The 26,847-nt window shown below is 46.5% G+C and overlaps 2 protein-coding genes across 5 annotated transcripts; both read left to right on the top strand.

The window, feature by feature from the left end:
- Positions 1 to 54: 54 nt before the first annotated feature.
- Positions 55 to 19,827, top strand: ZBTB8B (zinc finger and BTB domain containing 8B). 4 transcript variants are annotated; one of them, XM_081019692.1, is made up of 5 exons: positions 96 to 288; positions 4,746 to 5,722; positions 7,178 to 7,356; positions 8,700 to 9,021; positions 19,726 to 19,827. In XM_081019692.1, the coding sequence occupies exons 2-4, from the start codon at positions 4,777 to 4,779 to the stop codon at positions 9,006 to 9,008; spliced, it is 1,434 nt and encodes a 477-aa protein (XP_080875818.1). In that variant the 5' UTR covers positions 96 to 288; positions 4,746 to 4,776; the 3' UTR covers positions 9,009 to 9,021; positions 19,726 to 19,827. The 4 variants fall into 4 exon arrangements, with proteins under 4 accessions (XP_080875816.1, XP_080875818.1, XP_080875817.1 ...); XM_081019691.1 differs by lacking the exon at positions 19,726 to 19,827 and adding an exon at positions 12,981 to 14,392 and having other exon boundaries at positions 97 to 288; XM_081019690.1 differs by lacking the exon at positions 19,726 to 19,827 and having other exon boundaries at positions 55 to 169; positions 8,700 to 14,392.
- Positions 19,748 to 25,503, top strand: ZBTB8A (zinc finger and BTB domain containing 8A; the record flags this gene model as incomplete). The annotated part of the gene is made up of 3 exons (XM_081019688.1): positions 19,748 to 20,687; positions 22,459 to 22,628; positions 24,783 to 25,503. The coding sequence occupies 3 exons, from the start codon at positions 19,748 to 19,750 to the stop codon at positions 25,113 to 25,115; spliced, it is 1,443 nt and encodes a 480-aa protein (XP_080875814.1). The 3' UTR covers positions 25,116 to 25,503.
- Positions 25,504 to 26,847: the final 1,344 nt, after the last annotated feature.

The raw sequence follows: 26,847 nt of genomic DNA, 5'->3' as shown, positions 1-26,847 counted from the left end.
CAGGCGCAGCTGAACTTGCTGGGCTACCTCCGCCTTCTTTCGCTCGCGGCTGAAGCTGCGATTGGCGGCTGGCGATGCTCGGGGAGTTTGGGCGGCTCTTGCGAAGCGTGTGTCTATGTGTGTGTGTCAGGCTAGGTAGAGCCGTGCAAGGCAAGGGACCGGCTGGAAGGTGAGCAGCACAGGGAGAATGGAAGCGGCTGCTACTGCGGTTTTTGGTGTCGCTGCTCCGCCTTTGCATTGAGGGGGAAGAGGAGGAAGCCTTTCCTGGCTAGCCGTGCGTGAGCATAGGTGGGCGCTGCCAGAAAGGGCCACTGCCCTTCCCCTCCTCCGGAGACTGCTGGACCTGGGTGGTACCCGCCTCTTCTCCCCCTCCCATCCCCCCCCCCCCGTTACAGCCTTAATGGGGAGGGGGGAAAGCATTGGCCCAAGAAGCCTATCCTGAGCTTCTCCTGTACCTGTGATATTTCATCTTCTGTAGAAATCAGTAGGAGGTGAAGGCTGTCATAGCAGAGAGAGAAACCTTTTTGTCACCTGTGAGCGTGTGTGTGTGTCTCCAGGCAAAGGTGCTGTTTGCTGGGGTAACGGAGCAAAAAAGGGGTGGGGAAAGTTGGCAGCGCTAGAAAGATGTTGGAGCCAGCTTTGTATGAGAATTGCACCTTTCCTCCTTGTCCTTGTAGTTCTGGGAGAGAGGTAGTGGAAGCACCCGGTACCCTGGCTGCTCTTACGTCCTATGCTCCAAGGTTGAGATCTTATATCGAAAACAGTTGCCAGGGCTGAGTCTTGAATGACGCTGAAGAGGGTGCTTTGTGTGTGTCTTTGGGACTTGCTGCTTAAAAGGAGACCTGCTGGGGCTGAGTCTCTGTGGCAAGCATGTGTGCGGTGACCTGGAATTTCCCACTGTAGGCAGATTCTGGGTGCTCAGTAGGGAAGGGCAATCTGTACGAGCTCAGAGGCACTGTCTCTATTGCTTAGTGGCACTGGGCCAATTTGAGACATTTGAAGTGGGAGCTGGATGGCACTTATTTTGCAGGTTGAAAGATCCAGCTTCAAAGTGCTGGACTTGGTGTCCCTGAGCTTTACAGAGCTGTGATCTTGTGTTGCCTATGAAGGGAATTCTCCAGTGTTAAATTTCTAGGAACAAATATGTGTGGGCAGCTTGGGGGTACCTTGATGGTAAGGGGAATGCACTCTGTACAGTGGTACCTTGGGTTAAGTACTTAATTCGTTCTGGAGGTCCGTTCTTAACCTGAAACTATTCTTAACCTGAAGCACCACTTTAGTTAATGGGGCCTCCTGCTGCCGCCGCGCCGCCAGAGCACGATTTCTGTTCTCATCCTGAAGCAAAGTTCTTAACCTGAGGTACTATTTCTGGGTTAGCGGAGTCTGTAACCTGAAGCATATGTAACCCGAGGTACCACTGTACATGCTTTGGGGCTCTTTATTTTACTTCTCTTAAGTCCTTGCATTTCCAAAAGTGTGTTCTGTATTAATCATTTTGGTTTGGTCTGTGGCTGTATTGGCCTTTTTGTAAAAGGGTCCCATTCCATCCCCTCACTGTTTGCACACAGTGCGGGTGGGACAGAGGATAGTGTAGGCATAGGCAAACTTGGCCCTCCAGATGTTTTGGGACTACAACTCCCACCATCCCTAGCTAACAGGACCAGTGGTCAGGGATGATGGGAATTGTAGGCTCAACACACCTGGAGGGCCGAGTTAGCCTATGCCTGGGATAGTGTGATAAGTTTGGTCCCCTGGATTGTCAAGGCTACCTTCTTGCCAACAAATGTTGCAGTCCCCCCTTATACTTGCATGCTCTCAAATTTAGAAGAAAATGAGATCTTATTCTATGTACCGACTTTGTTGGCATCCATTTGTCTCAGGGGACAAAGGAGTGCTCCAGGAGTGAAGTCAAACCACTGTGTTAGCAGCACTTAAGTGACCTCCCTGGGGCGCAAGCCTGGGCAATGTATATGGAGGACCTGGGCAGCCCAGACAAGAATAACCCCTCTACCTCTGAGCCTAACTGATGTCCAGAGGAAAACAATTGGCACCAGCTTGGTTGCAGGACTTGCCAGAAGGAGGCATATAAGGTGCCATCCAACTTAGGGACTGATCTCTGGATTTGTGTAGGGTTTAGTCCTTCTCCCAAAAATATCCTGCAAGGCAGTGGAGGTTTAGGATCAGAATTTCCTTCTCCCATCTGTCCCTGGCTTCACTCTACAGCTTATTCAGAAACCACCTTCTTGACTGTTGGACCCAGTACTGGACTTGTTCGCTCAATCCTCCAGAGCCTGTCTTCACATGCAGGGAAGTCCCTAACTCAGGGAGGGTTTGAGGCCCATCAGCTACCATCACCTGGTTTAGCTGGCCAGTGGAAGCTGTTCCCAGGTAGTGGCTGTTGTCACATGCTGACAGTTTCTAGGAGCCATAGCTGAGAGCTGAGTTCAGGGTAGGGACTAAAGGTGGACAAACCAGCCTAGAAAAGCATGATGTGTCCCCAAGCTGAGGTATTGCCCCACCCCTAATATCCCATACACCCCTGTACAGTGGTACCTTAGTTGTCAAACTTAATCCATTCTGGGAGTCCATTGGACTCCTGGAACTGTTTGAAAACCAAGGTGCGGCTTCTGATTGGCTGCAGGAGCTTCCTGCACTCAATCGGAAGCCGCATTGGATGTTTGGCATCCAAAAAATGTTTGCAAACCAGAACACTTACTTCCGGGTTTGTAGTGTTTGGGAGCCGATTTGTTTGGTAGCCAAGCCGTTCGACAACCAAGGTACCACTGTACGGACTGCAGCAACACTAATGTGGTGGTTTCAGGGATGAAACTCATCTATAATCTCAAAAGGAATTTATAGCATGCCTTGATTCTCTTGCCTGCAAAATGGGTGCCTCATCCCAACTGTGTTTCACTCATTTTTATTCTAGTAATAGCAAAGAAAGAAGGTTACCATTGTGTCAGTCACACAATAAATGTGATTTTCCCCCTGCCATTTATTCTTAACCTCTGTAGTGAGGACTGTTTTCTTCTGTCTGCAGCCAATTTGTGAAGGGAAATAGGTTTGGAATAGTTATGGCAAAAAAAGTGTGGAAAGTGAGATTTCTGGAGAAGATTATTAAGGAGAGTTAGACTGGAGAAGCGGAGGTGAGGGGCACTGAAGGAGATGTGGTAGCTCAGAACTGACAAAAGCATGCAAATATTTCAGGGGCGAAAAGGCTGAGTGATCTCCCGGATGCTCCAGTTTTTGGTGTGTGTTTTCCTTGCTGGCTGTGCTGAAAATTCTTTGTTCCTAGGACTGACTGGCTTCCCCTGGAGGGTTATGCTACACAAGCCACATGGTTGAGGAGGAAGAAGAGTCTGCTTGGGTCCTAATGCCCTCTCTGTAGAAGGGTGACCTTGCATAGTTTTGGACTCTCGCAAGAGGAATGTAGCGAGAGAAGCTGCATTCCTGTTCCCACTTTCTCCGCTTCTTCAGGCACAGTGATTAGATATCCCATTAAAAAGCACAGGTTTTTCTCTTTACTTCTCCATTCCACTTGTGCATTTTAAGAACTCATATATGGACAAATAAGTCCTATAATCCTGGTACACCAGCTGGCTGCTTAACACCCCTGATGAATTTGATGTTCAGATTCAGGCCTATCTGCCTTTTGTGGCAGGCGCTGTGGGTTAAACCACAGAGCCTAGGACTTGCTGATCAGAAGGTCAGCGGTTCGAATCCCCATGACAGGGTGAGCTCTCCTTGCTCGGTCCCTGCTCCTGCCAACCTAGCAGTTCGAAAGCACATCAAAGTGCAAGTAGATAAATAGGTACCGCTCAGGCAGGAAGGTAAACAGCGTTTCTGTGCGCTGCTCTGGTTTGCCAGAAGCAGCTTAGTCATGCTGGCCACATGACCTGGAAGCTGTACGCCGGCTCCCTCGGCCAATAAAGCGAGATGAGCGCTGCAACCCCAGAGTTGGCCACGACTGGACCTAATGGTCAGGGGTCCCTTTACCTTTACCTTTTTAAGGGCTCCTAAAATATGTTAAATGGTGAAGGAGTTGATAGCCAGACTGGGAAATGCATTTTTCTGCATGCAACTGTGGAGAGCGTCTTTTGGACCAGACAGTAGTGAGCTAGAGATGAACCAGTTGTCCAACTTGTAATTGGGCAGTTCCATACATCAATAGATCATTGAAAGCAACTTTTAGCATAATGTGTGAATTGGTAATGAATGCTGACAAACCCCTGAGTGGATACAATTCTCCTAAATCAAGCCATTTTCAGACAATCTCATGCTAATTTGTCTGTGGGGAGATTAGATGATGTTGCATCAAGCAAATGTTGTTTCACACGATTTCCTCATCACTTCACACAAAAAGTTCAAAGTGGGTTTGTTGTTCAAGAGCTCCAGAGCAACTTCAAATGCACTTCCTGAATTTGCCAATATTTGATTGAATCTCATCTGAAAATAGCAGTAGTCTGAAAGCGTCCTAGTGTGCTCAGCTTCTGGTTGAGGTGATGTGTTCAATATAGGCCAATGTAGATGGAGTATTCAGATTACTGGGTTTTTAAAGGTTTATTGCCAGCGTATGCATCAGCTGTTCTGGCTGGAATTTTTCTCTGGTCCTCAAGTTTTCCAGATTCAGTTCTGTGTGCCTTGGAGGGGTGGGGAGATACACTACTATGGGGAGGGACTCGATCTCTGTGCATGAAAGGAAAGGCATTTCTGTGCTGATGTTCTGTTCCTGCATTTTCTTTCAGAGTCAAGAGGTAGTTCTTTGCTGTAGGAGCAATGGAGATGCAATCTTACTACACCAAACTCTTGGGAGAGCTCAATGAGCAGCGGAAGAGGGACTTCTTTTGTGACTGTAGCATCATTGTGGAGGGGAGGATTTTCAAAGCCCACAAAAACATTCTGTTTGCCAACAGTGGTTACTTCAGAGCTTTGCTGATCCACTACATCCAAGACAGTGGCCGACACAGCACTGCTTCCTTGGACATTGTTACATCAGAGGCCTTCTCAATTATCCTGGACTTCCTTTATTCAGGGAAGTTGGATCTTTGTGGGGAAAACGTGATTGAAGTTATGTCTGCAGCCAGTTACCTGCAGATGACTGATGTTGTCAACTTCTGCAAGACATACATCAGGTCGTCACTGGACATCTGCAGAAAAATAGAGAGAGAAGCTGCCTTTTATCAGGCTGACAGTGGGAGCTCTAGTTCTGCCCGAGAGGGCACGTCGTATGGGGCAAAGAGCCAGTGCTCAGCATCAGTTTCATCTCTGCAGGAGAAAGAGAGGGTTCCAGATTGCCAGCGAGACCCTCCCTGCGGGGAATGTTGCAGCTGCCACCCCATTCAGCTTGTAGTGCGGGACCCTGTAAGCAGTGACTCTCCAGATGACACAAATTCTTCACTGCCCAAAGTGGTAGAACCCAAAGTAGAGTTTGATGCAGACGAAGTGGAAGTAGAAGTTGGCGAGCGACTACAGCAGTATCCAACACCGCTGACGATTGAGCAGATAGAGGAGGGGCTCCATAGTGGCCAGGCCATGGACCTGGCATGCAACAACTATCACATGAAGCAGTTTTTAGAAGCTCTGCTGCGCAACAGTGCAGCCCAGAGGAAGGACGATGTGGTCCATCATTTTGTCCGTGGGTTTGAGGGTAGGCCAGAGGATGCAGGAGTGCCCATGAGTTCCGTGGTGGACATTCACAATGACTGGTATGGAGAGGATGCAGGTGAGATCAGATCACATGAGGCTGGATGAGATTCCTCTGTTGCAGTGGATAGCTTTCTGGATGAAACTGTAGATACCTGCAAGGGGGAGTAGGGGAGAGACAGCAAAGAATAAACATACACCCTGTTTTGATGACTTGTAACATTGCCTTGGCAGTGCACAGTACCAAGAGTTCACTTTCATTAGGGCCAACCAGAATGTCACAAAATCATGAGCAAGTTTTTCAGAACGGGCTGGATATTGGGCAAAAAGGGGTGGGGTGGGCAAGGGGCTGCAGGAGAGAAAAGGAGGAGGGTACAATATACAAGCCTACAAATCTACAGCACGTAACAGTCTTAAACTCGAGAGCAGAAGTCTCTTAACCAGACTGAATTAGCTGAGACTTTGCTTGGTGCAAAACAGATTTCAGGTGGTACTGAGGGCTGTTGGGAAAAAAGAAGCAATTACTATTTGTCCCTTTATATGTATTTTAAAAGCCTCAAACAGTTCCCTGGGTCTGTCTCCAGCACCAAATGGAATGCAGGGGTCTTTTGTAAGCAGGTTAAGAATGCCATTGTGGTCTTTTTGTTAGCAAAGATGGAGAATAATTTTAGATGGTACACTAAACAGTAATTCAAAGCCAAATTAGGTGGCATCACTTCATGGTTGGAGGGCATATATAGCCTGCTGCCCCCCTCCCCAATGTCCTAGCTTCAGGTCGTAAAATACCTTTTTTCTTTCAGTTTGAAGATTTCTCTCCTGGAAGGTTAATAGAGTAATCCTATTCGAGTTTACTCCAACGTAAGTCCCATAGAATTAATTGCAGCAGGAAATTGCTGGACTGCAGACTTTTGGTAGAAATAAACAGTGTTTATAACAAGCTTGAAATATCAAGCCGTGGGTGAGCAGGCACAAACATCCTTATGAATAAAAAGCAAATTTTGTAGCATTTATTTTCTGCTGTTGATGTGCAGAAAAATGGTTTGCAGTAATATGTTGAGGCTGGGCAGGCTAGTAAAAAATCATGAAAATGCATTTTCCCAAGACAAGAGTTGCTATGTTTCTGTGTGGAATTTGGATGCATTTCCCCCAAAGAAAGCAGGGGAAATCCCTCCTTTTGCAGGGAGATTACATTTCCTTAGTTTCTTCTTGACCCAGTGCCCTCCAGCTGTTTTGGACTACAACTCCCTGGCTGGGGTTGATGGAAGTTGTAGTTCAAAACATCTGAAGGCCGCCAGGTTGGAGGAAGGCTGCACTAAGGGAATTCCCACCACACCCTGATGCTGTGTCAGCTGTAGCAGTAGTGTTGTGTGGCATGTGTGTGACATGGCTAATGATACACAGCAAAACAACCTCTTTCTCCTTCATATATTCTAAACCAAAAAAATGTGTTTTTCTTCAGTTACCAGCATTTTAAATTCTGACCCCACTTCAAGAACAGCGAGTTGACACCTCTGAAATGCTTCTGTTTCCAAAGGTGATGTGCTGGTTGTGCCGATCAAGCTGCACAAGTGCCCATTCTGCCCATACACAGCCAAACAGAAAGGGATCCTGAAGCGGCACATCCGTTCGCACACGGGCGAGAGGCCCTACCCATGCGAGATATGCGGCAAGCGCTTCACACGGCAGGAGCACCTCCGGAGTCATGCTCTGAGTGTAAGTCAGAGATGTGCAACAAGAGGCGAGTTAAAGAGGAAGCTAAATTGTGGGGTGGCTGGTGCTGCTGTCACTCCCAGGACTCTGACAGCAGAATCCTTAACACCCGTTGATTTTAAAAAGCAGACTTCAACTATATCTCAAAGAAATGCTGGAGAGGATGCACCTCACAGGGACATACCTCCACATGTGGTGGGAATGTTCCAAAATCCAACTATTCTGGACAACAACCATACAAGAAATATGCAAAATAACTAAGCAAGTATTAGAAGTCACCCCAGAACTCACCCTACTAAACATCTTCCAAGATAATAATGCCCACTACATCATAAAGAGCTCATAACACACCTAATCTGAGCAGCCAGAAACATCATAGCCAGACACTGGAGAGACCTGTCAGGAGTAAGCATGGACCAATGGTACCAAATAGTATGGGAAACAGCCTTATTAGAAAAACTAACCAATAAACTGAAACTGACACGGGGACAAATAGAAGAAGCCTTCTTTATCACATACACAGTCCAACAAGACAGTGACAAGAATCCACCAACAGCATACGAATCAATTTGGCTAACTTGATTCAAAAACACCCACCCATCCAACTCACACATGAAAACAAAGTTCACCACAGCCAATCACAAACAAACAACCACACCCTAGGCCAACCCCAACCTCTCTCACTACCAAAGGAACACAAGTGAATAGTAAAGAGAACCCGCACAAGCAACGCTGACACAAAACCTCACACATCCATTAAGTAAAATAGAAACCTCGTCACCCAACTCCACCCCCACTCACCATGGCCCCCTCCACCTCTTTCCCCCTTTTCATCCTAACGTTAACACTAATGTCTCAACAAATGAAACTGATCTGTAGAAAATGTAACTTGAAAATAGAGACATTGCACATACTTTTGTAAACCAAGAAATCTTTAATAAAAAATAAATTTAAAAAAGCAGACTTCAAACCACTTGTAGGAACCTCTGCCCCCACCCCCCAGTATAATTGGGCCTGGCATGGCGCTGACTTTTGTCCAGGAGATGATGTTCCCCAAACTGATAGCCACCTGCTCCACACCTGGCATTGTATGTGGCGACCATTTTGACGTCCACTTTGTCCATTTTCAGGTGGGGTTTGGATTCAAACCACCCCTGGAAATGGACTTTTGCCATGATCAGCAGTTAAATAGATCCCTTCTGAACCTTGATAGGTGGTTGGGGCTGCTGACCTGTCAAAATTGATCGGTGGGGAGTGTAGAGCCTGGCCAGAAGGCCAGATCTAGTTCAACCTGTCATGCTTGTGCCAGCCACTGACCCTTCCTGCTTTGTGTCACGATGCTCCAGGTCCATCGGTCAAACAAGCCAATCATCTGCAAGGGCTGCAGGAGAACGTTTACAAGCAGCCTGTCCCAAGGCTTGCGCCGCTTTGGATTGTGCGACAGCTGCACTTGTGTCACGACTACGCACGAGGATTCGATGCCCATTAACCTCAGTCTGATGGAACCTTCATCTGAAGGCCAAGAAAAGAGCGACCCAGACAACGATTGGCCCATCTATGTGGAATCTGGTGATGAAAACGACCCCCCTGAAGATGATGATGCTGACCCTGATCCTGACGACAAGCAGGATCCCCATCGAGAAGCACTTATGTAGCAGCAAAAAGAGGGTGGGGAGATGTAAATTCTTTTTCTTATTTGATTTGTCATCTTGACAGCCGGAAAACTGCATATTTATCCCAAGTTGTGAAGTTTGTGGGGGTTTTTTATATGAATAAATTCCATTTCCTAGAACAGGTAGGAACAACTGGACTTTTAAAATTCTGAAATGTCTTTTTAACTTGTTAGTGCTGTGCGCTACACCTTTGAAAGGAATTGTGTGTCCAGGCTGAGCAGAGGCTATGTCCCTTGCAGACCTTCTTCCACCCTTTGGATATGAGGCCAGGCTTTGTCCTTTTATGGCCAGTAATCTTCCATGTTCCTGTGATCTTGCCTCCCCCCCCCCCCCCCCAGTTTCTGCCTCTCCCTCTCCTCTCAGGATCTGGGTTTCAAACTTAATTCTGAGCTGCTGCTCTCTTTCCTGGACTTTTAATTCTACCTTAGAAATGTAGATGAGGACTTAATCAATGCAAACAAGGCTAAAAGTCCACCACCATTAAAGCATATCCAAGAATGAACAGTTGTGTATACATAAATCTAGAAATGGCTCTTTTTATACAGTATTTTATTTTTTACTGTATGCTTATAAAAACTAAATACTGACACTTCTGTTCATCCTCAAGAAACTTGTGAGGAAGCTATCTAGTCAGGCAGCAGATAAACAGTATGCAGATTTCTGTGGCAACTTACTTGAGGGTCTGAGCCATTCAACCAGGCACTGACCGTTTTTTGTAGTGCTTGAACCATAAAAGGCCTTTCAGGGTTAGGCCATATATTTACTACTAGCCTCATACTTTTGACGAGTTTTGAAGTGGGACCATAACTCAGTGGTACAGAAAGCCCCAGGTAGGATCCTGGCAACATCACCAGCTAGAAGGATCAGGTAGCAGCAGGCAGTAGGAAAAGAAGTCACTGCCTGAGGCCCCACCCTGGAGAGGAACTGCTGCTGCTGTCACAAATCAGCATAGAAAATAATGGGCTGGGTGGACATACCTTCCTATGAATTGGAGTATTTTTGTTTCTGATCTGTCTGGAGACAGGTCCAGCACACAATCTGTTAAATATTTATTTAAGTAATTACTGAAGATGTTCTTCTCATTGTGCAGGCCCATTTTTTTCCTTAAGAAAAAAACAAAACAAAACCAGCATGCCTGCGTGCCTTGAATGGATTTGCAAAATCGTACCTGCTTATATCTCTTAAGCACCAGGAGAGCAGACATGGCAGCAGCAGGAAGTCCCTCACAATGAGGGGAAATGTGAGAGGGATAAATATAAAATCCTGAAGAGGATCTCATGAAATGCCTGAGAGCTGGCCATACAGATGCTTGCTGGAATTGCAAGAACCTCAGTTTCCTCCCCCTCATTTAAGCAACAAACTACTCAAGGCTACAAGAACATCAGAGTTCTGGTCATTGTAGATGGCGTGAATTGCCCCCTTCTCAAATAACTATACTCATTCAATTATTGTAAAAAATGTGAATAAGCAAGGTAGCTGGCCGCTCTTCTGCTTATACGACTTCTCTGACGTACCCCCTGTGCTCTGGCTGTCCTACAAACCCCCCACCCACCCCCTGTATATGTTCCTGCTACTTGTACAGTCAGTTGGTCGTATTTGTTGATCATTGTGGTTTCTACATTTGTACTGTCTCATGAATTGGTCTTGAGTACTATTCCTTGTTAAAAATTTCATCTTGGGCTCCACCCTTTTCCTGTTGAATGGCAGGAATTTGGCTTTTTGAAGGATGTGAGGTTACTTGTTTTACTTTTCTAGTGCTGAATTTCTCTAGGCTATTAAACTGGCTGGAAAACTGTGAAATGTCTGTAGACATAAGATAATGAAGATACCAAAACAATTCAGTTAAAATCAAGGTGCATAACTGTACATGGCAGTTCCTAGCCATCTTGGTCATTTGAAAGATTTGGGATTATACCTAAACCTGCTTACCTGAATGACAATGGCACACTCAGGTTGGCCACCTGTCTTACAGGTCTGCCTTAATGAGGCTGGTGTTCCTGTTCTATGTTGGGCAGCTCTGATATGGACTGTCTTGCAAACAGAATTCTGTCTAATTTGTGATGCTTGATGGATTATATTAACTTTTAACATGCAGGTTTCTTCCACCTGCTTCTTCTTGAAATGAAGGTGTAAATTTTCTTGTGCGTTCATAAAACACTACTGTAGAAGGGGTTATGATGTCATAAATGTAGCATTTTTATATCATCATGAGATTGTGCAGGATGAAACAAGGCAAGGAAAGAAGCAATAATCTTTCTTTTTTTTAAAAAAAGTTGTAACTGTATAGCAAAAGAAAAAAGAAAAAAAGATATTTACAATAGGCTCCCTTTTTCCTTAAAAGAACCAAGGCTCTGAAGTGCAAAGTCCTGAGACCACTTTTGTAAGGTGTCTTTCTGAATAGGTGAGACTTGCATAGTTATTGGAAAACACAGTGAGGGGGGGGGATGTAATCTGATCTTTCAGAAAATTGGTCTTGAGAAACATTTTGAAAGGTTCAGCCCTGAAAATTAGCAATGGCTTTCCCCAAAGCTGAGCACAAGGGAGCCTGGAGTTTACAAAGCAGTTGAAGGTGCTCTTGAACCTCTAACGAATGGAGTTGTTCATTGAATGCAGGTTAGGGACACAATTTGTGCTCCTAACTCAGGCTTTGCCAACCTGGTGCCCTCCAGATGTTGAACTACAACTCAGCACGTACAGCACAGTGTGTTGGCTGAGGCTAGCTGTATTGCAACACTTGGAGAGCCCCAAGTTGGTGAAGGCTATTCTTAACCCATTAGCTCAAAGCATTTGGGATACTTGCTCCTTTCTGTCCTCATTCGGACGGCTTATCACTTTGTTTTGAGTTCTTTAGAAACCACTGAAGACTTGTGATGCCCAAGATTTGTAATGGCTTGTATGCTAAAACTGATATGATGAGTGGCTTTTCACACAGTGCGTCCTGGAGGTGCATAAGCAGAACTAGGAGGAAATGGACCACTCTTCTAGATTTGAGAGATGCAGATTCCTTTTAGGCTGCTTCTTTTGATCGTTAGAAGTTTTCTTGTGTACCTTGTGAGTAAAGAATGAATCTGTTGACATTTTTGTGTTATGGGAGTTGGAGTGGAACAGATTCCAATCTCATTCCTGTTAGGAGACTGCCAAAATAAGATTTCTAATTGTTTTCAAGTGGATCCCGTGTGTCATCTTGTGTTTAATTGAAAATGATGCACTTGACTTGCTCATCTGTGGCAGGTGTTTTGTAAGTGTAGTACATGGTGTGATTCTAGCTCAGTTCCATGACGTGTCCTTGGAACCCTCCATTAAAAGTGTGCAAGCAAAAGAGATACTGCAGTTCTAAGAGACCATTTCATGGTGCTTAAAGAAGAAATTGAAAGCCACCTGAGCTTGCCATAACTAATTTTGCAGAGGGAGTTTCCTCCCCCCCCCCAAGTGTAATTTCCCTAGTTTCCCCCTCCTCCTAAATAAATATGCAGTTGGTATATTAATGGCACATTGTACTGCTAGGTAAACTTCTTCATCTTGCAATCTTACTCCTGTCCTAAATGTTCATACTTGGAATTAAATCCCATTGATTTCAGTGGAAGTTGCTTTTTAAGCATTTATGGTGTCTGCCTTTCAGAAATTCATATGCTTGATTTTGTTAACAGTGAATGGTAACTTTATAGCCATAGCCCTTTTTAAACAGTTTTTTTTTTTTTTACAAATGAAAGTTGTGATTAGGACCAATCTAAGAATATAAACATATATTAGAAATTATGACTCTTTAGGGAAATCTTCCTTTAATTTATGAAGTTTTAATCAAGGACTGCAAGCTAAATGGAAGCAAAAAACAAATTACTGTAAGTAAACAGAAAAGATATTGGCTGAATTTCAAGCAGACAGCTCAATGTTCTCACATGCTGCATATGATATGACTCTTCCTGTCATCTGTGTTAACTTGATTCTGTTCTGCAGGCATCCTATTGAAATCAATTGGACCAATGCAACAATGGATTGTGTGTGAATTTCTGAAAGTGCAGTCATATCAGTTTGGATTTGTTGTAAGTGGATGTTCTGACACAGCAACATAGAAGAGCCCTGCTGGATCAGGCCAAAAGTCCATCCATCATCCAACATCCTGTTCTCTCAGCGGTCAACCAGATGCCTGTGGAAATCCCACAGAGAGGAGCCAAGTGCAAGAGCAACTCTCCCCACTTGTGCTTTCCAGCAATTGGTATTCAGAGGCAAGCTGTCCTGGAAGGTGGTACACAGCCATTCATGGCTGCATGAGTTTGTCTAATCCTCTTTTAAAACCATCCATGCCTGTGGCTATTACTATAGTTTTAACTGTGTCCTGTAGGAAGAAGTACACCATCAGTTTACAGGTTACTTTATATAGCTTCGTAAGGAAAATATTTGTAAAAGCTGCTCTGTGCTCCCAGCAAGCTTTCAAAATCCTACATAGAACAGAGCAAGGGTAGGGAGAGATAAGGGAGTGACTAATGCCATGATTACAGCTTGAGTACAAAGCTCTTTAAAAAAGTTTCCCTGAATATCTCAAAGAAAGATGCCACATTCTTAGTTGGTCAGGTAAGAGCTTGCACATAACTTAAGTCATATGCTCTTCATTGGCAGCAGGTGTTTTTTGCACATGTAGTTCTGATGTGTGTATGCACCAAGAGCTGGGGGGGGGGGTCTTCTGTTTAACGCAGTCAGCACAGCTCTGTGTACACATTTCCACTGCATGCACGGAGCTGCAACTGATATTCCAGGGAATGGAGTGACTCATATTCCCCAAACTTGAGTTCTATGTGCCTGTGGAGCTTTGGACTGGAATATGGCCCATTTGACCTGTAAATTATAAACGACTTGGAAGCCATTTTGGCATATAAGTGGTTATATAAATAATAAATAGTAAGGGGGCCAAAGGTGTAAGAATTAAAGTGGTCTTGGTGGTATGCAGGGAAACGACCTGATCTGATTGCTTTCTTAACATACCAGGGCTCAAGAGACTAATCAGAACTGTGTGTTTATCTGTGGGTCCCTAAAGGGAAAGTAGTACTGAAGTGCCATCACTGCCTGCCTAATTTCTGGTGTCTCCTTTCTGATGTTTGACTTGTGTCAGGGTAGATCAGAAATAAACCAAAGTTGAAAATCTGCAGAGACCACCACTATAGCAGCTATTTTTATTTTGTCTTTTTCTTCCCGGGGAGGCGGGAGAAACAAATATGAAGTGCTTTTGTAATTTTGTTTCTGCAGTGGTGCATTATCAAGTCTTGTATGTTTAAACTGTTTATGTACTATACATGTTTATATAACTGTAGTCCAGTACTTTTATAGCTGAAAATGTGAAAAAATAAATAAATATCAAAATAACATTGAAATAACGGTGCCGCCTTCTATTTGTATGTAAGGTACTCAGCTGTGTAAGAAGGTACTTTGGGGTGCACAAATAGTAGGGTGGTTTTCCAACCCACCAACTTCAGATGTAGACTTGGAACTGAGCATTTGCCTGGTGCTCCTGCGGCTGGAGTATCAGACTAGGAATTATTTTTTATTATTATTATTATTATTATTATTATTATCATTAAATTTATATACCTCCCTTCACCCGAAGATCTCAGGGCAGTTCTCAAGATAAAAGTACAGGATAAAAGTACCTTCCACAACACATTTTAAAGGCTGTAGAATATTAATCAGCCAAAGGCCAAAGAGAAAATTATTCATATGGCACCTAAAGATGTATAATGAAGGTGCCAGACAAACCTCCCTGGGAACAGCATTCCTGGGAACGGGGAGACCAGGGTTCAAATCGCCAGACAGCCCAACCACTAACTCTTAGCCTCAGCAAGGTAGGCTAAAATGGGCAAGTCTCATATGCTACCTTGAGTTGCTTGGATATAAGTGTATAAATTATACCATCTAGGGTAGCCATATTTCAAAAAGTGAAAATCTGGACACAAAAGTTGTTGAACTCCCCCCTCTCCCTGCCACCAAAATCTACAATTCAGATCTGCCATGTATCCAGATTTTCCCGGACATTTTTTAAAAAAGCAATTTCCGCCTGGACGCTGTTTACAAGGGCCAAATACCAGCTATGTCCAGGAAGTTCTGGTCGTATGGCAGCCCTACCCTTGGCAGGATGTAAATGCAAAAACCCCAACCGCATACATAAAGGGGATCTTCCGGTTGAAGCAGCCTTTCTTATGCACACGGCCAATAAGGATGCACTTCTGGATATGAACTGTCATATGCACTGTGATGCTCATCCAGTCTCAGTGAATTGGTTGAATAGGTCTTTAGTGAGTTCGGAGGGATGTGTGGTCTTTTATAATGGGGAGTAACAGGAAACCAGCTTCTTTTATGCACAACTAGAACTTGGATTACAGAGATTGTCATGAGAAGCTGCCTTTTACCATGTCAAACCGTTGACCCATCTATCTCAGTATTGTCTGGTAGTGACGTTTCAGGAGGTTGAATCGAAGACCTGCATGCAAAGCAGATGCACTGCTAATGAGCTGCTGTCCTGACCCATAAATAGAAACCAGTGGGACACTCACCCAAAAGGGGGGGGGGTACCACGCAGTCACCAGTGCAAGCCCTTTTTCTGGATTTATTTTATTCTAGGGGAAATCTCTTCATAGAAACATGCTGTCAGCTCTTGGTGGCTGTTTCAAAGCCCATCTTGAGCTCAAAATGGATCAAAAGGTGGTGGATATGAATAATCCTAAAAGTGTTCCCTTTTTAAAAAAGAAGTGTTACAATTTTCAAAGTCATTTGCATGCCCAATTTCTTTTCCTGCTGGGAGGTTTGTCTGTTTTAGGTCCCCAAACCATTTCCCTTGATCCAGGAGGAACTGCCTCTACCCTTCCAGCTAAGTGAGGGGACAGATTTAAGAGCACCGTGAAAGGGCAGGAGGTCGGTAGAGTTTATTCGTTAACCAAAGGCGTTTAACCATTCAAGAGTTCCAGTACACAGAGACCAAGTGTTTCGTGTTCAGCAGCCCCGGATGGCTCGCTGGGTTTCCAGCCAGATCCACGCAGCACACCGTGTCTTGGCCCAGCTCCGCCTCGGGGCTTGCCTATTCTCCAGCTAAGCCCTCACGTTCCAGCTCTGAGGGCGAGAAAGGAGCCGCACCATTAAAACCAAGGCGGTTCGGAGCTGCAAGAGCAGCGGTCGTTGACCTTTTGAGCAGAACAGAGCCCGGCGAGGGAGGCCCGTCTAGAGGGGCTCCTCCAGTAAGTGCCCATTTCGCGCGGCTCCTTTGGGCTTCGAGAGGCTCGCCCTACTGCAGCCGCCCTGGAGACCCCGGGGAGGCGAGCGCGCTTGCGCCCGCTGGAGAAGCGGGGGGCAGCCGGGCGCCCAGCTGGGGCTGGCAAGGCGAGGCGGCGGAGGAGGAGGCGGCGGCGGCGGAGGGGAGGGGGAGGCGCCCGCGCCGTCGGCAGGCGCAGAGCGGCGTGCGCGCCTGGCCCCTGCCGCGCTCGCTGCGTTGCCCCTTTAATTGTGTCCCCAGCCCTCGGGCGTCTCTCTCCAACGCCCACGTCAGCAACTACCTTTTGTTTCTCTCCCGGCCGGGCTGCTCAGCGCTTTGGGGCGGCGGCGCCCGGCGAGGTTTCGCGCCGTCACCCGTCGAACCCCGAGCCAGCGCCGCTTGCGGAGCCCCGCCGCCCCTCGAACGCCCGCCTCGCCGCCGCCGCCGCCGCCGCCCAGCCCGCGCCTCTGCCGAGCGGTAAGTCAGCGGCGCCTCCGCGGCAGCGCCAGCAGGCCGAGCAGGGCGTCCTCCGGGCTGAGGCGGCTCTAGGGTGAGCCGGGCGCGCCTCTGCTTCCCCGGCTAGCGGAGGATGTCCGGCCGCGCCGCCTCTCCCTCATCCTGCGCGGCGCCCCAGTCGGGCAGCGCCCGGCCAGCCCCGTCAGGCGGGCGCCATTTGCTGCCGATGCCGCCCCGGGCGCGGCGTTCGGCTCGCAACAAAGGGCTGGCGAGGGACCGACGGAGTCCTCCCTGCCGCGCGTGCGGAGCTCCGAGCCGGGCAGGGGCACCTTCCGCGCCCGGGCATCGAGTGGCGGCGGCGGCAGCAGCGGGAAAGGCCACGCTAGGCAGCCCGGCTGCAGCAACGGCTGGGAATTCCGCATCGCCTCCCGGCGCCCTTCCCAGGAAAGGCGGGCGGGTTGGGTGGTGGTGGTGGTGGTGGTCCTCCTCTCGGCAGGGCGCGCGGACCGGTCCCCCTCTGGAGGCGACGCCAGGGATCGGTCCCTGGTGACTTGGCGGGCGCGCCTCCAGCGCCGTCGGGCGTCCCTGGCTCCCGATGGCCGAGCCTCCAGCTCGGGGTGGGCGGGCGAGAGACTGACGGCGCCCTCTGCCAATGTGCGGCGCCGGCGCCCCTTGTGCTGCCGGGCAGGGCTAGGGGAGGACCGGCGCTGCCGCGGTGTCGGCCGCCTGCTCGGAGGCAGCTCCTCTGATTGCAGCGTCCGCGCCGCCGCCGCCTGGGCGCCCTTTCTGGCGGCGAGCGCGGCGCACCTGGCGAGCGGAGGGGCAGCCCTGCCGGTGGGTGCGGGGCTGGGACGAGAGGGAGGCGGCGGGAGCAGTGGCTCCTCGATCCCCCGCCGGCCCCTCCACGCCACACACTCGGCATGCCAGCAAGTCCCGTTTCCCCACTTTTCGCCTCCAGGCTGGAAGGACGCCTGTTGTCTCGGGGGCCCGGATTTGGCGAGCGGAGTCTCCAGTTGCTGACCTCTGCGCTAGAGTCGCGGAGCTCCGCGGTGCGAAGGGCTGGGGCGCTGAGTGGTGTGACAAGGCGTCGCGCTGCTAGCTGCGGGCTTGGAAAGCAGCAGCCCAACCCAACTTGCGTGCCCATTGCAGGTTAAGCCCAGATCGGCTGCCTTGGGAATAGCGATCCAGCTGGCTACTGTCGGGACTGAGAAGCAAGCGCCGGCCCCCTCCCTCCCCCACGACAAAAACGGGACATACAATTAGGGCATAACGGGGTGAGGGACAACTTCCATGTGACAGTCTGATGATGGGAAGAAAGTAGTGATTGCTTAGGAATGGTGGGTTGAGCTTGCTGGACCTCTAAATAATGACAGCTTGCAATGTTAGGCAAACTGGCCTTGCATGTGATTCCGGTTTCACAAGCTGTGTGAGGGGATGCAAACCTGTTGGCATTTAAACCAACTGACCTTACTGCTCTGGGGTTTCATGTAGGCAGATGTTGTGAGTCTGGGGGCTTCCAGACAGGGGCTTAATTTGCAAACTGGTTGTTAACAGCAGGGTTCCCTCCCCCCCCACAATTTATTGGATTTCCCCCAGAATGGGTAAATCCAGATTAAAGTGGATTGGAGGAATACAGACTGCCATTTTGATGCCGTATTTTATCTGGAAAATTCAAACAAGCAATTGAAATGTGCCTGCTTGAGGAGTATCCATCCCACAGTCATCACCCAGAGAGATTCAGTCTCTTATATGTGGCCAAAATGTCCAGCTCATCATAACTGAGGTGAAGGACACTGGCTCCTTCCATCATGCTCAGCTCCACAGAGGCAAAGATGCTGGTGTACAACCGTGCCCTTATGGTGCAGCTATTTATTGGGCTCTGGATACACAAGTTAGGAAGCTGCTACAGGTGCGAGAGAAAATGCTGTGTACTGAGCACCCCTTTCCTGGCCCCTCTGGATGTTGATGGACTCCAAATCCCATCAGCCCCAGTCATCGGGGATGATGGGAACTGTAGTCCAGCAACATCTGATGGGCTGCATATCCCCCACACCTCATTCAGAAGTACTTAAGAGTTTCAGGGGGACTCTGGTTCAGACCAGGTGTGATGTGAAGTGCCTCTCAGTACAGTATTATTGTACATTTAAATGTTTTATCTTCTCCCTTAGTTCTAAAAAGCTCAAGCAAGCATACCCCTATTTTATCCTCATAATAACCCTGTGAGGTAGGTTAGCTGACAGAGAAAGTGACCAGCTCCAACTCCCAGTGAGCTTGATGACCAATTGGGGATTTTTGAACCTGGGTCTCCCAAGCTGCACCCCTGCACTCCAACTAGTACACAACACTGATTTGTATTTATTTTTACTTGAATTCAGTTGCAGAAATGACCATGTTGGTAACTATGTTTGAGACCATAGCCTGGGGCAGATTAGCCCTTTCCAAATGGGCCATTTTTCTCATTAAAGTTTTACCCCAGGGTGCTTTGCCACCCGTGGGGCAGACAGAGAGGTTCTACAAATATTTCCCCCCAAAGGGAGAAAAGTAGTTAGGAGGATTTTGATCAGGGGAAATGGCCCATAGGAATTGCTGCTGTCCCAGACATATTTGGCCTGTTGCTCTCCCCGCCCCGCCCCACTAAAGACACTAAAAACAGACCAACCAGTAGTGGACAGTTCTTGGAAGTGTACTGGTCAGTGGTGGAGCATGTGCTTTGCATACAGAAAGTCCCTGGTTCAATCCTTGGCATCTTCAGGTTGGGCTGGGAAAGGCTCCCATTCACTACTTATTGCAGACAAGACTTGAGTTAAGTTGTCTAATAGTCTGACCTCCCAATGGCACCTTCCCAATGCTCACATCCAGTTTGGCCCTTGAAGATTGCATTCTGTCACTGACCGTCTGGTGCTTCACCATGTCTCTGTGAATGACTTAGAAAGTAGCAGCCATTTCTGAAAATCTTTCAGCTGCGGTTTATATGTAGCAAAGAGACCTGTTTATTCTTTTTTTTTTTTGTAGAGCAACACAACCCTGTTTGAGAATGGAGATTTCTTCCCATCAGTTTCATCTCCTGCAACAATTAAACGAACAGCGCAGGCAAGACTTATTTTGTGACTGCAGCATTTTGGTTGAGGGGAAGGTCTTCAAAGCCCACCGGAATGTGCTGTTTGCCAGTAGTGGCTACTTCAAAATGCTCCTTTCACAGTGCTCAAAGGAAACCAGTCAACCAACAACCGCAACTTTCCAGGCATTTTCTCCCGAAACATTTTCCGTGATCCTGGATTTTGTGTATTCAGGCAAACTCTCCCTCACTGGCCAGAATGTGATTGAGGTCATGTCAGCTGCCAGCTATCTGCAAATGACTGACGTTATTAGTGTTTGCAAGACATTCATTAAATCCTCCTTGGACATCAGCGAGAAGGAAAAAGATCGCTATTTTAGTCTCTCGGACAAGGAAGTGAACTCGAATGGCGTGGAGCGTTTATGCCTGTATGGGACTGGGTGGAGAACGGAGAGCAGTCCCCCTCATTCGCACTTAAGCCCAGATCAAGGGACATGTATAGTGGGTGGAAATTCTTGGACCAATTTCAATTATTACCCAGCCACTCAGAGAAATGCCCAGCAGCTGTCCAAGCATGACCAAAGGCAAGAACCCATGAAGAAAACCAGTAGACATATAGGGCTGCCACAACCCTCTGATGTTCCTCACTATAAAGCAAGTAAACTTGAAGAGCGAGTTTCAGAGCCTATAAGCCACACTTCTCCATCTGAAGAGGATGTCCAAATTGATTCAGAAGGTGACTCTGGCCATTCCAGCTACCAGTACGGCCAGGGATCCGACACCGTCCCCAGAGGCTCGGCTGTGTCACAGCAAGAGCATGATTCTCCACACCCTGCTGGCAAGTCAAAATCTTCCAAAGGGGACGAGCCATACCCTAGCATGCCCTCGGTACTGGGTGTGATGGGGAACTGGGCGGATGGTAAGGATATTCATTTAGCATACAGTCAATTGCCTTCTTGGCCCTTGGCTGCATAAAAGTTTAAAACTTTACCTTTTAAAAATGAGTGTCATTTATCGGAGGTGAACTAAATTTTGCATGCAAGGAGAATGATTCAAATGGATCCAGCTATCATAATTGCAACAATAACCTCATTGTGTGTTGAGCAGTCTCCTTTTTCTGTTCAGCTTACTCAAGGTAGAGGTCAAGTTTTGTGGGATACGGTTTTGATGAAATGAAAAATAAAACTGCTTCTTGCACCCACTGAAATCCGTCATTTTTGTGTTTGGGCTTGTGGTACCTGAAGCAGATTTCCTCCCCCCTCTCCCTGCAGCCAAGGGCCTGCACTTTTTTAAAAGTCTTGCTGCGTCACTGAGGCACCAGTTCTTCCCTCCATCTCTTCCCCCATCATATTGCCACCTGTAGCAAGATGCTTCTTCTCCCCGCTGCCTGGCAGGGCCAGTTGTGGTGCCACCCTCCTCAGTAAGATCATAATTTCTTAGCAGTGCTTCCTAGGATTGTGTGTGTTCTTTCAATAAAGCATATCTGCAACCCAGCTCTTTTGCTTTGTGCTTTCTGCACTGGTGGCAAGGAAGACTGAGTCTTGCTTAGTTTCCAGTGGGGCTGTTATGGGAGGCGGAAAAAAATACATCTCTTACACCACTTTTGCAGAGAGAGTGCAGAGGGGGGAAGGCTTTTCCCATTCTGAAAAGAGGACTTGGTGTAGCCCCAAGGAGTATTGCTGTCTGAATCAGATGACCAAATGCCTCCCACCAACACCAACACTTGGACTAGTGCTTTAAAAGTTTTGCTTGACCATTCAGATATCAGTTCCATCTGTTCCCTTAAATTGTATAGCCTTTGCTGTATGGTAAGGCCAGCCATGATGGAGCAGGGGAACTGCCCCTGGCAAGGAGATTCATAAAGCCCCTTCAAGAGGGCTCTGTGTGTTCCGGTGACTGCAATGTGCAAGAGCAGAATGCAAAACAGAAGGGCTGTAGCTCAGTGGGTGTAAAGCACATGCCCTGCATACACTAGGCCCCAGGTTTGATCCTTGGTTTCTCCCTTTAGAGCTGGGAAAGATTGCCACCTGAAACCCTGGAGAGCTGCTGGCCTGTAGACAATACTGAGCTAGATTGACTGGCCTGACTCTATATAAGGCAGCTTCTTGTACTAAATTCAGCATCCTGAAAATCCTAAAAAGGTGAAAGTGTGTGGGTCTCAGAATCCAGAGTGTTGCTGGACATGGTTTCTTGTAGTTGCATGGTGTTGGGGCAGGACCTGACAGAAGAAGAAGAGGAGTTTGGATTTGATATCCCACTTTATCACTACCCTAAGGAGTCTCAAAGTGGCTAACATTCTCCTTTCCCTTCCTCTCCCACAACAAACACTGTGTGAGGTGAGTGAGGCTGAGGTCACCCAGCAGCTGCATGTGGAGGAGCTGGGACACGAACCCGGTTCACCAGATTACGAGTCCACCACTCTTAACCACTACACCACACTGGCTGTCAGTGACTGTAGTGACAGAGTTCACTACAGCTTCTAATAACTAGCAGCAGCAAGATTGGGCAGAATAAACACAGGCAGATTAAGTAAAATTGTATCATTTATACCCATTGCAGAACTTTAAAAATAATAATAATACAGTGTTTGCAGTCTTGAAGTCAGATACTTTATTTTGACTAGAAGTGTCACTGTGCTAGGCGTGTTACAATTTTTGCAGCATTTTAAAAGCTTTGCTTGGTACTCACAGATGATCTGCCTAGGATGAGGTTCAAATGCCCCTTCTGCACGCACGTGGTAAAGCGGAAAGCAGACCTGAAGCGCCACCTTCGCTGCCATACGGGAGAACGGCCGTATCCATGTGAAGCATGTGGAAAGAGATTCAGCAGGCTGGATCACCTGAGCAGCCATTTCCGAACAGTACGTTGGCACATGTTGTATTTTGAGATGATACACCCCCGGTAACTACTTAACATAGAGATGCATTGACTTGCATCAGTCTGTTTTTAGGAAACTTGCTTTATTCTGACGCTGGGCTTGTCTACATTTCTAATTTCCTAGGAGGACCTATTTCTCAGCATACCTCAAATCTTAATCCCAATGGGGCCAGGACCTAAACAAAAAAATGTTAATATTGGTGTGATTCAGCCACAGTAAATCTCTTTGAATCCCCTTTAATTTCAGTGGTAGAGTTCACCATATGCTGGGTGTCTCCCACTGAAGCCAATAGAATGGCAAAGTGATAGTTAAACTCTGGAACTCACTGTCACAGGAGGCAGTGATGACCACCATCTTGGATGACTTTAAAAGAAGATTAGACAAATGCATGGAGGAGAGGGCTCTAGATAGCTATTAGCCATGATGCTTATGCTCTGCCTCCACAGTCAGAGGCAGCAATGTTCCTGGAAGCCATAGGAGGCCAGAGGGCTCTGGGGCTCTGGTCCTTCTCATGGGTTTCCCATAGGCATTTGGTTGGCCACTGTGAGTACAGGATGCTGGACTAGATGGGCCACTGGCTTAATTCAGCAGCAAGGCTCTTCTTACGTGGTCAACTTCAGCTGGATCATGCCCTATATTGTTTCTACTGAATTTCTAGAGTGCCCTGTCTTGAGAACTAAAGGCAGAAAATCCTAACATGATAAAAATGTGTAAGTAAAATGCCTTGTAGCATGAATGTGATATGATGAGTAAAATTGCACTATATAAAACATTGTACCATTTCTTTTCTGCCTACCTTAATCTAAGCAACCGTTTCTCCACCACCATCTGGAATATTTTCACTTTCAGTGATTTAAAGAAATACAAAATAAACAAGCACATATTCTGTGGAATTTATTGCTCAGTTAATCACTTAGTACCTTCCCCCTTTCTTCTTCCTGTTGCAATAGATGCTTATTGTGGATTACTGAAATTATCATTAAAAAAACCAACTTGAGTGAATAGACATAATCATGTAGGGATGCTGATAGGTGGCACAGGGGGTAATAATGCACTGGGCCCTATAGTCAGCAGGAGCCCCAGAGCATTCATTAAAAAAGTAAGTCTCTAGCCCTTCTAGAAAGAATGTTTTAAAGCAAAATGTGCAGGTATCCTTATAAGTGATATCTGTGAGATGTGCCAGTCTGGCTGCTCCTGCCTTTCAATGAGTAAAGTCAAAGCTGGAATTGATGAGTTAGTTGTTGGGACACCAGGCTATAGGACTCTAAAGAGCTGCTGTTTTCCTTTAGTGTACTTTTCTTGGTTTTTTTCTTATATTCCAGTGCTCTTTCCTTTTTTTCTCTAGCAACCATGGTGTATATTTCCTGTGGTGGGCTTGTCTGAGATCAGATACTCCCTAGATGTTATTTTCTATAAATACTACTATACAATAACTGTGTGTGGATGTTAAACACCCCCCCAAATGACATGGAAGATGTGAAGCCTTTGCAACGAGGCATAGGCAGCAGAGCTGAAGACTTAAGAACTCACTAAGAATCCAATGTAACTTGCAGTACAGCAGTGTTCATGTCTCCTGAAAGCCTCTTTGTGTTTAACTGAGCAAACCCCCTGGTTAGCGGGTACAGTATTGCAGCCTAGGCTTTGGTGTAGGCTGGGCATTGGGAGAATTCAGTGTTCTTCTGCCTTTAACAGTTGTGCGGTAGGCAAGTTAAACATTTTCTAGTATGGAAATACAATTATGGGAACAGCTTCACCTACGGGTATAGGGCAATACACAAATTTAATAATTAATTAATTAAATATGGGTACACAAGGGAGTAATTTGTAATAGAGCACAGTATGTGAAGTGATACAATCATTTTACCACTACATACTGTGGATGTTAAGGCAGGAAGTTACCTTAGCTCACAGTTTCTGTGCCTTGGGGACCATGAATTAATTTTGAATAGCCATATCTTGAACCAAAATGATTCTTCGTATCCTGGAATTCTTCCTTTTCACCACGCTAGGCTGCATGTGTTAAATTTTAGTAGCAGCCTCTCGATACTGAGAGCATTGCTGTATGGAAGGGGAACAAATCATTTTTCTATTTCCCTTTTGAGCAGTGATCAGCATTCTCACTTTCAATTTTCACAGATCCATCAAGCTTGCAAGCCCATCTGCAGAAAATGCAAGCGTCACGTGACTGAGATGACGGGGCAAGTGGTCCAAGAAGGGACGAGGCGCTACAGACTTTGCAATGAGTGCCTCTCCGAAGCTGGCATAGATAGCATCCGCATTGATTTGGACACTGAGCCACCACCTGAGTTCCCACTAGAAGAGGACAAGGATTCTAACTGGAATTACGGTGAAGACAACAGATCCGATGTGGAAATTGTAGAGGACGGGTCTACCGATTTGGTCATCCAGCAAGTGGACGATAGCGATGATGAAGCTGAGGAAAAAGATATAAAACCAAACATTAGGTAGTTATGAATGGACTGGATGTTAAATAAAAGTTCCCCCTTTACGTTGTCATTCCTTTGTTTTGACCATTGACTCCCAACCAGCCTGTGGTTAACATACAATCTATTATATAGGCTTTCTATGACTTGGGCTAAACTTGCATGCATTTATGGACATGCCATTGTGTCTATATTGAATTTAGTTACTCAAGGGTATCAATATTTTGTTCCATAAGCAAGCATCCATCCTGAGATGGTACCATGTATGAACAATTACCTGCTGAAGTGCGACAGTGATAACTTTTGATAGAATAAAATGGATCTCTTCTCAAACCTTTTTCAATGTTGGGGAGCACTTCAAAATAAAGTTAACAGCTTCATTGTAAGTTACTCTATTAAAGCTTTTGACAGCGTGAGGGTTTTGTTTTTTAAAAACTGCAAGCATAAAAAGGTGCAATGATAATTAATTTATATATGTAAATATACACAGTCACACACACTGCAATCCTATGCATGTCTACTCAGAAGTAAGCAAGTTCAATGGAGCCTTTTCCCAGGTGAATGTACACAGAATGCAAAGAACTGCAAATGTTGCTAGATCACCCAGCTATTTGAGTTGTTGCCTTGCTCTAACCTGGCACATCACTCCCATCCCCCATTCTTCCAAAGGAAATTTAAGTGGAGAACAATGCATAATCCTTCCCCAAAATGCACAACTTCCTTGAGATGATTATTTACTGAGAAACATTAGGGTAATTCAGCCTTTCAGAACCAACTCTCTTGATTTCAAAATCTTTGAAAAGCAAGTTTTTGTATGTCTTGCAAGCAGCAGATTCACTATTTTCAAATGCAGAACCAAAACACGTCATGGCAATTCAAATGTTTCCTTGAAGTTCTTTGGGCGTACCCATCTTTGCCCACCCATTTTTCAAACTGGATATTTTAAACCTGCACTATCACTAAATTTGAAATGGGTACCAATGTTTTATCAGTTCATCTCACAGTGTGACCCTTTTAAATAAATCACTGTAATTGGTTCATTTACAGAAGGGAGTCTTGAGTCAAAGGGTGCTTCCGGATGGGTGCTCGCTGCACGATGGGTGCTCCACATGCATTTCTATTTTTTTTTTGCAGCATCCGCATGCTGGCATCAAAATGCCAGCTATTTTTTTTTTCTGCTTAGTCAAGATTTACCCTTTCTAGGAAAAATCAGGTAAGTTATTTTTAAAAGCACCACTGTTGCTAGTGCCACGTTTATGATATCTGAATAACCCATTTACAGCATTGCCTAGAAGCACCCTAAAGAAAGCATATTGAGTAAGCAACATGGTATTCCAGAATCAAGCTATAAGCAGGAGGTGGGAAGCAGGTGAGTCTCCTGGACACATTTGTTTTCCTCTTGAAATGCGGCTGCTGGGGGCTCTGATACCTGTGTTGTATCACAGGAAAGCTCCTATAGCAGGCATAGGCAAACGGCCCTCCAGATGTTTTGGGACTACAACTCCCATCATCCCTGGCTAACAGGACCAGTGGTCAGGGATGATGGGAGTTGTAGTCCAAAAAAAATCATCTAGCGGGACGACTTTGCCTATGCCTGTCCTATAGCGTTCCCATCTGATGGTCGGGGAGGCTAGCAGCACCTATTCCAGGCAGGCTCCCTTGGCGCACTTGCAGGCAGCCCCGAACAGCTGAAGTTGCAAGTGTGGAAGGGAGGAGAGGAGCTGAATTAGGCGTGGACTGTTTACGCTCCATTAATG

This window comes from Podarcis pityusensis (assembly GCF_964106645.2).
Source record: "Podarcis pityusensis genome assembly, chromosome: 8".
NCBI lineage: Eukaryota > Metazoa > Chordata > Lepidosauria > Squamata > Lacertidae > Podarcis > Podarcis pityusensis.
Note: the sequence above shows the minus strand (reverse complement) of the source record. Positions and strands in the feature narration are given on the sequence as shown.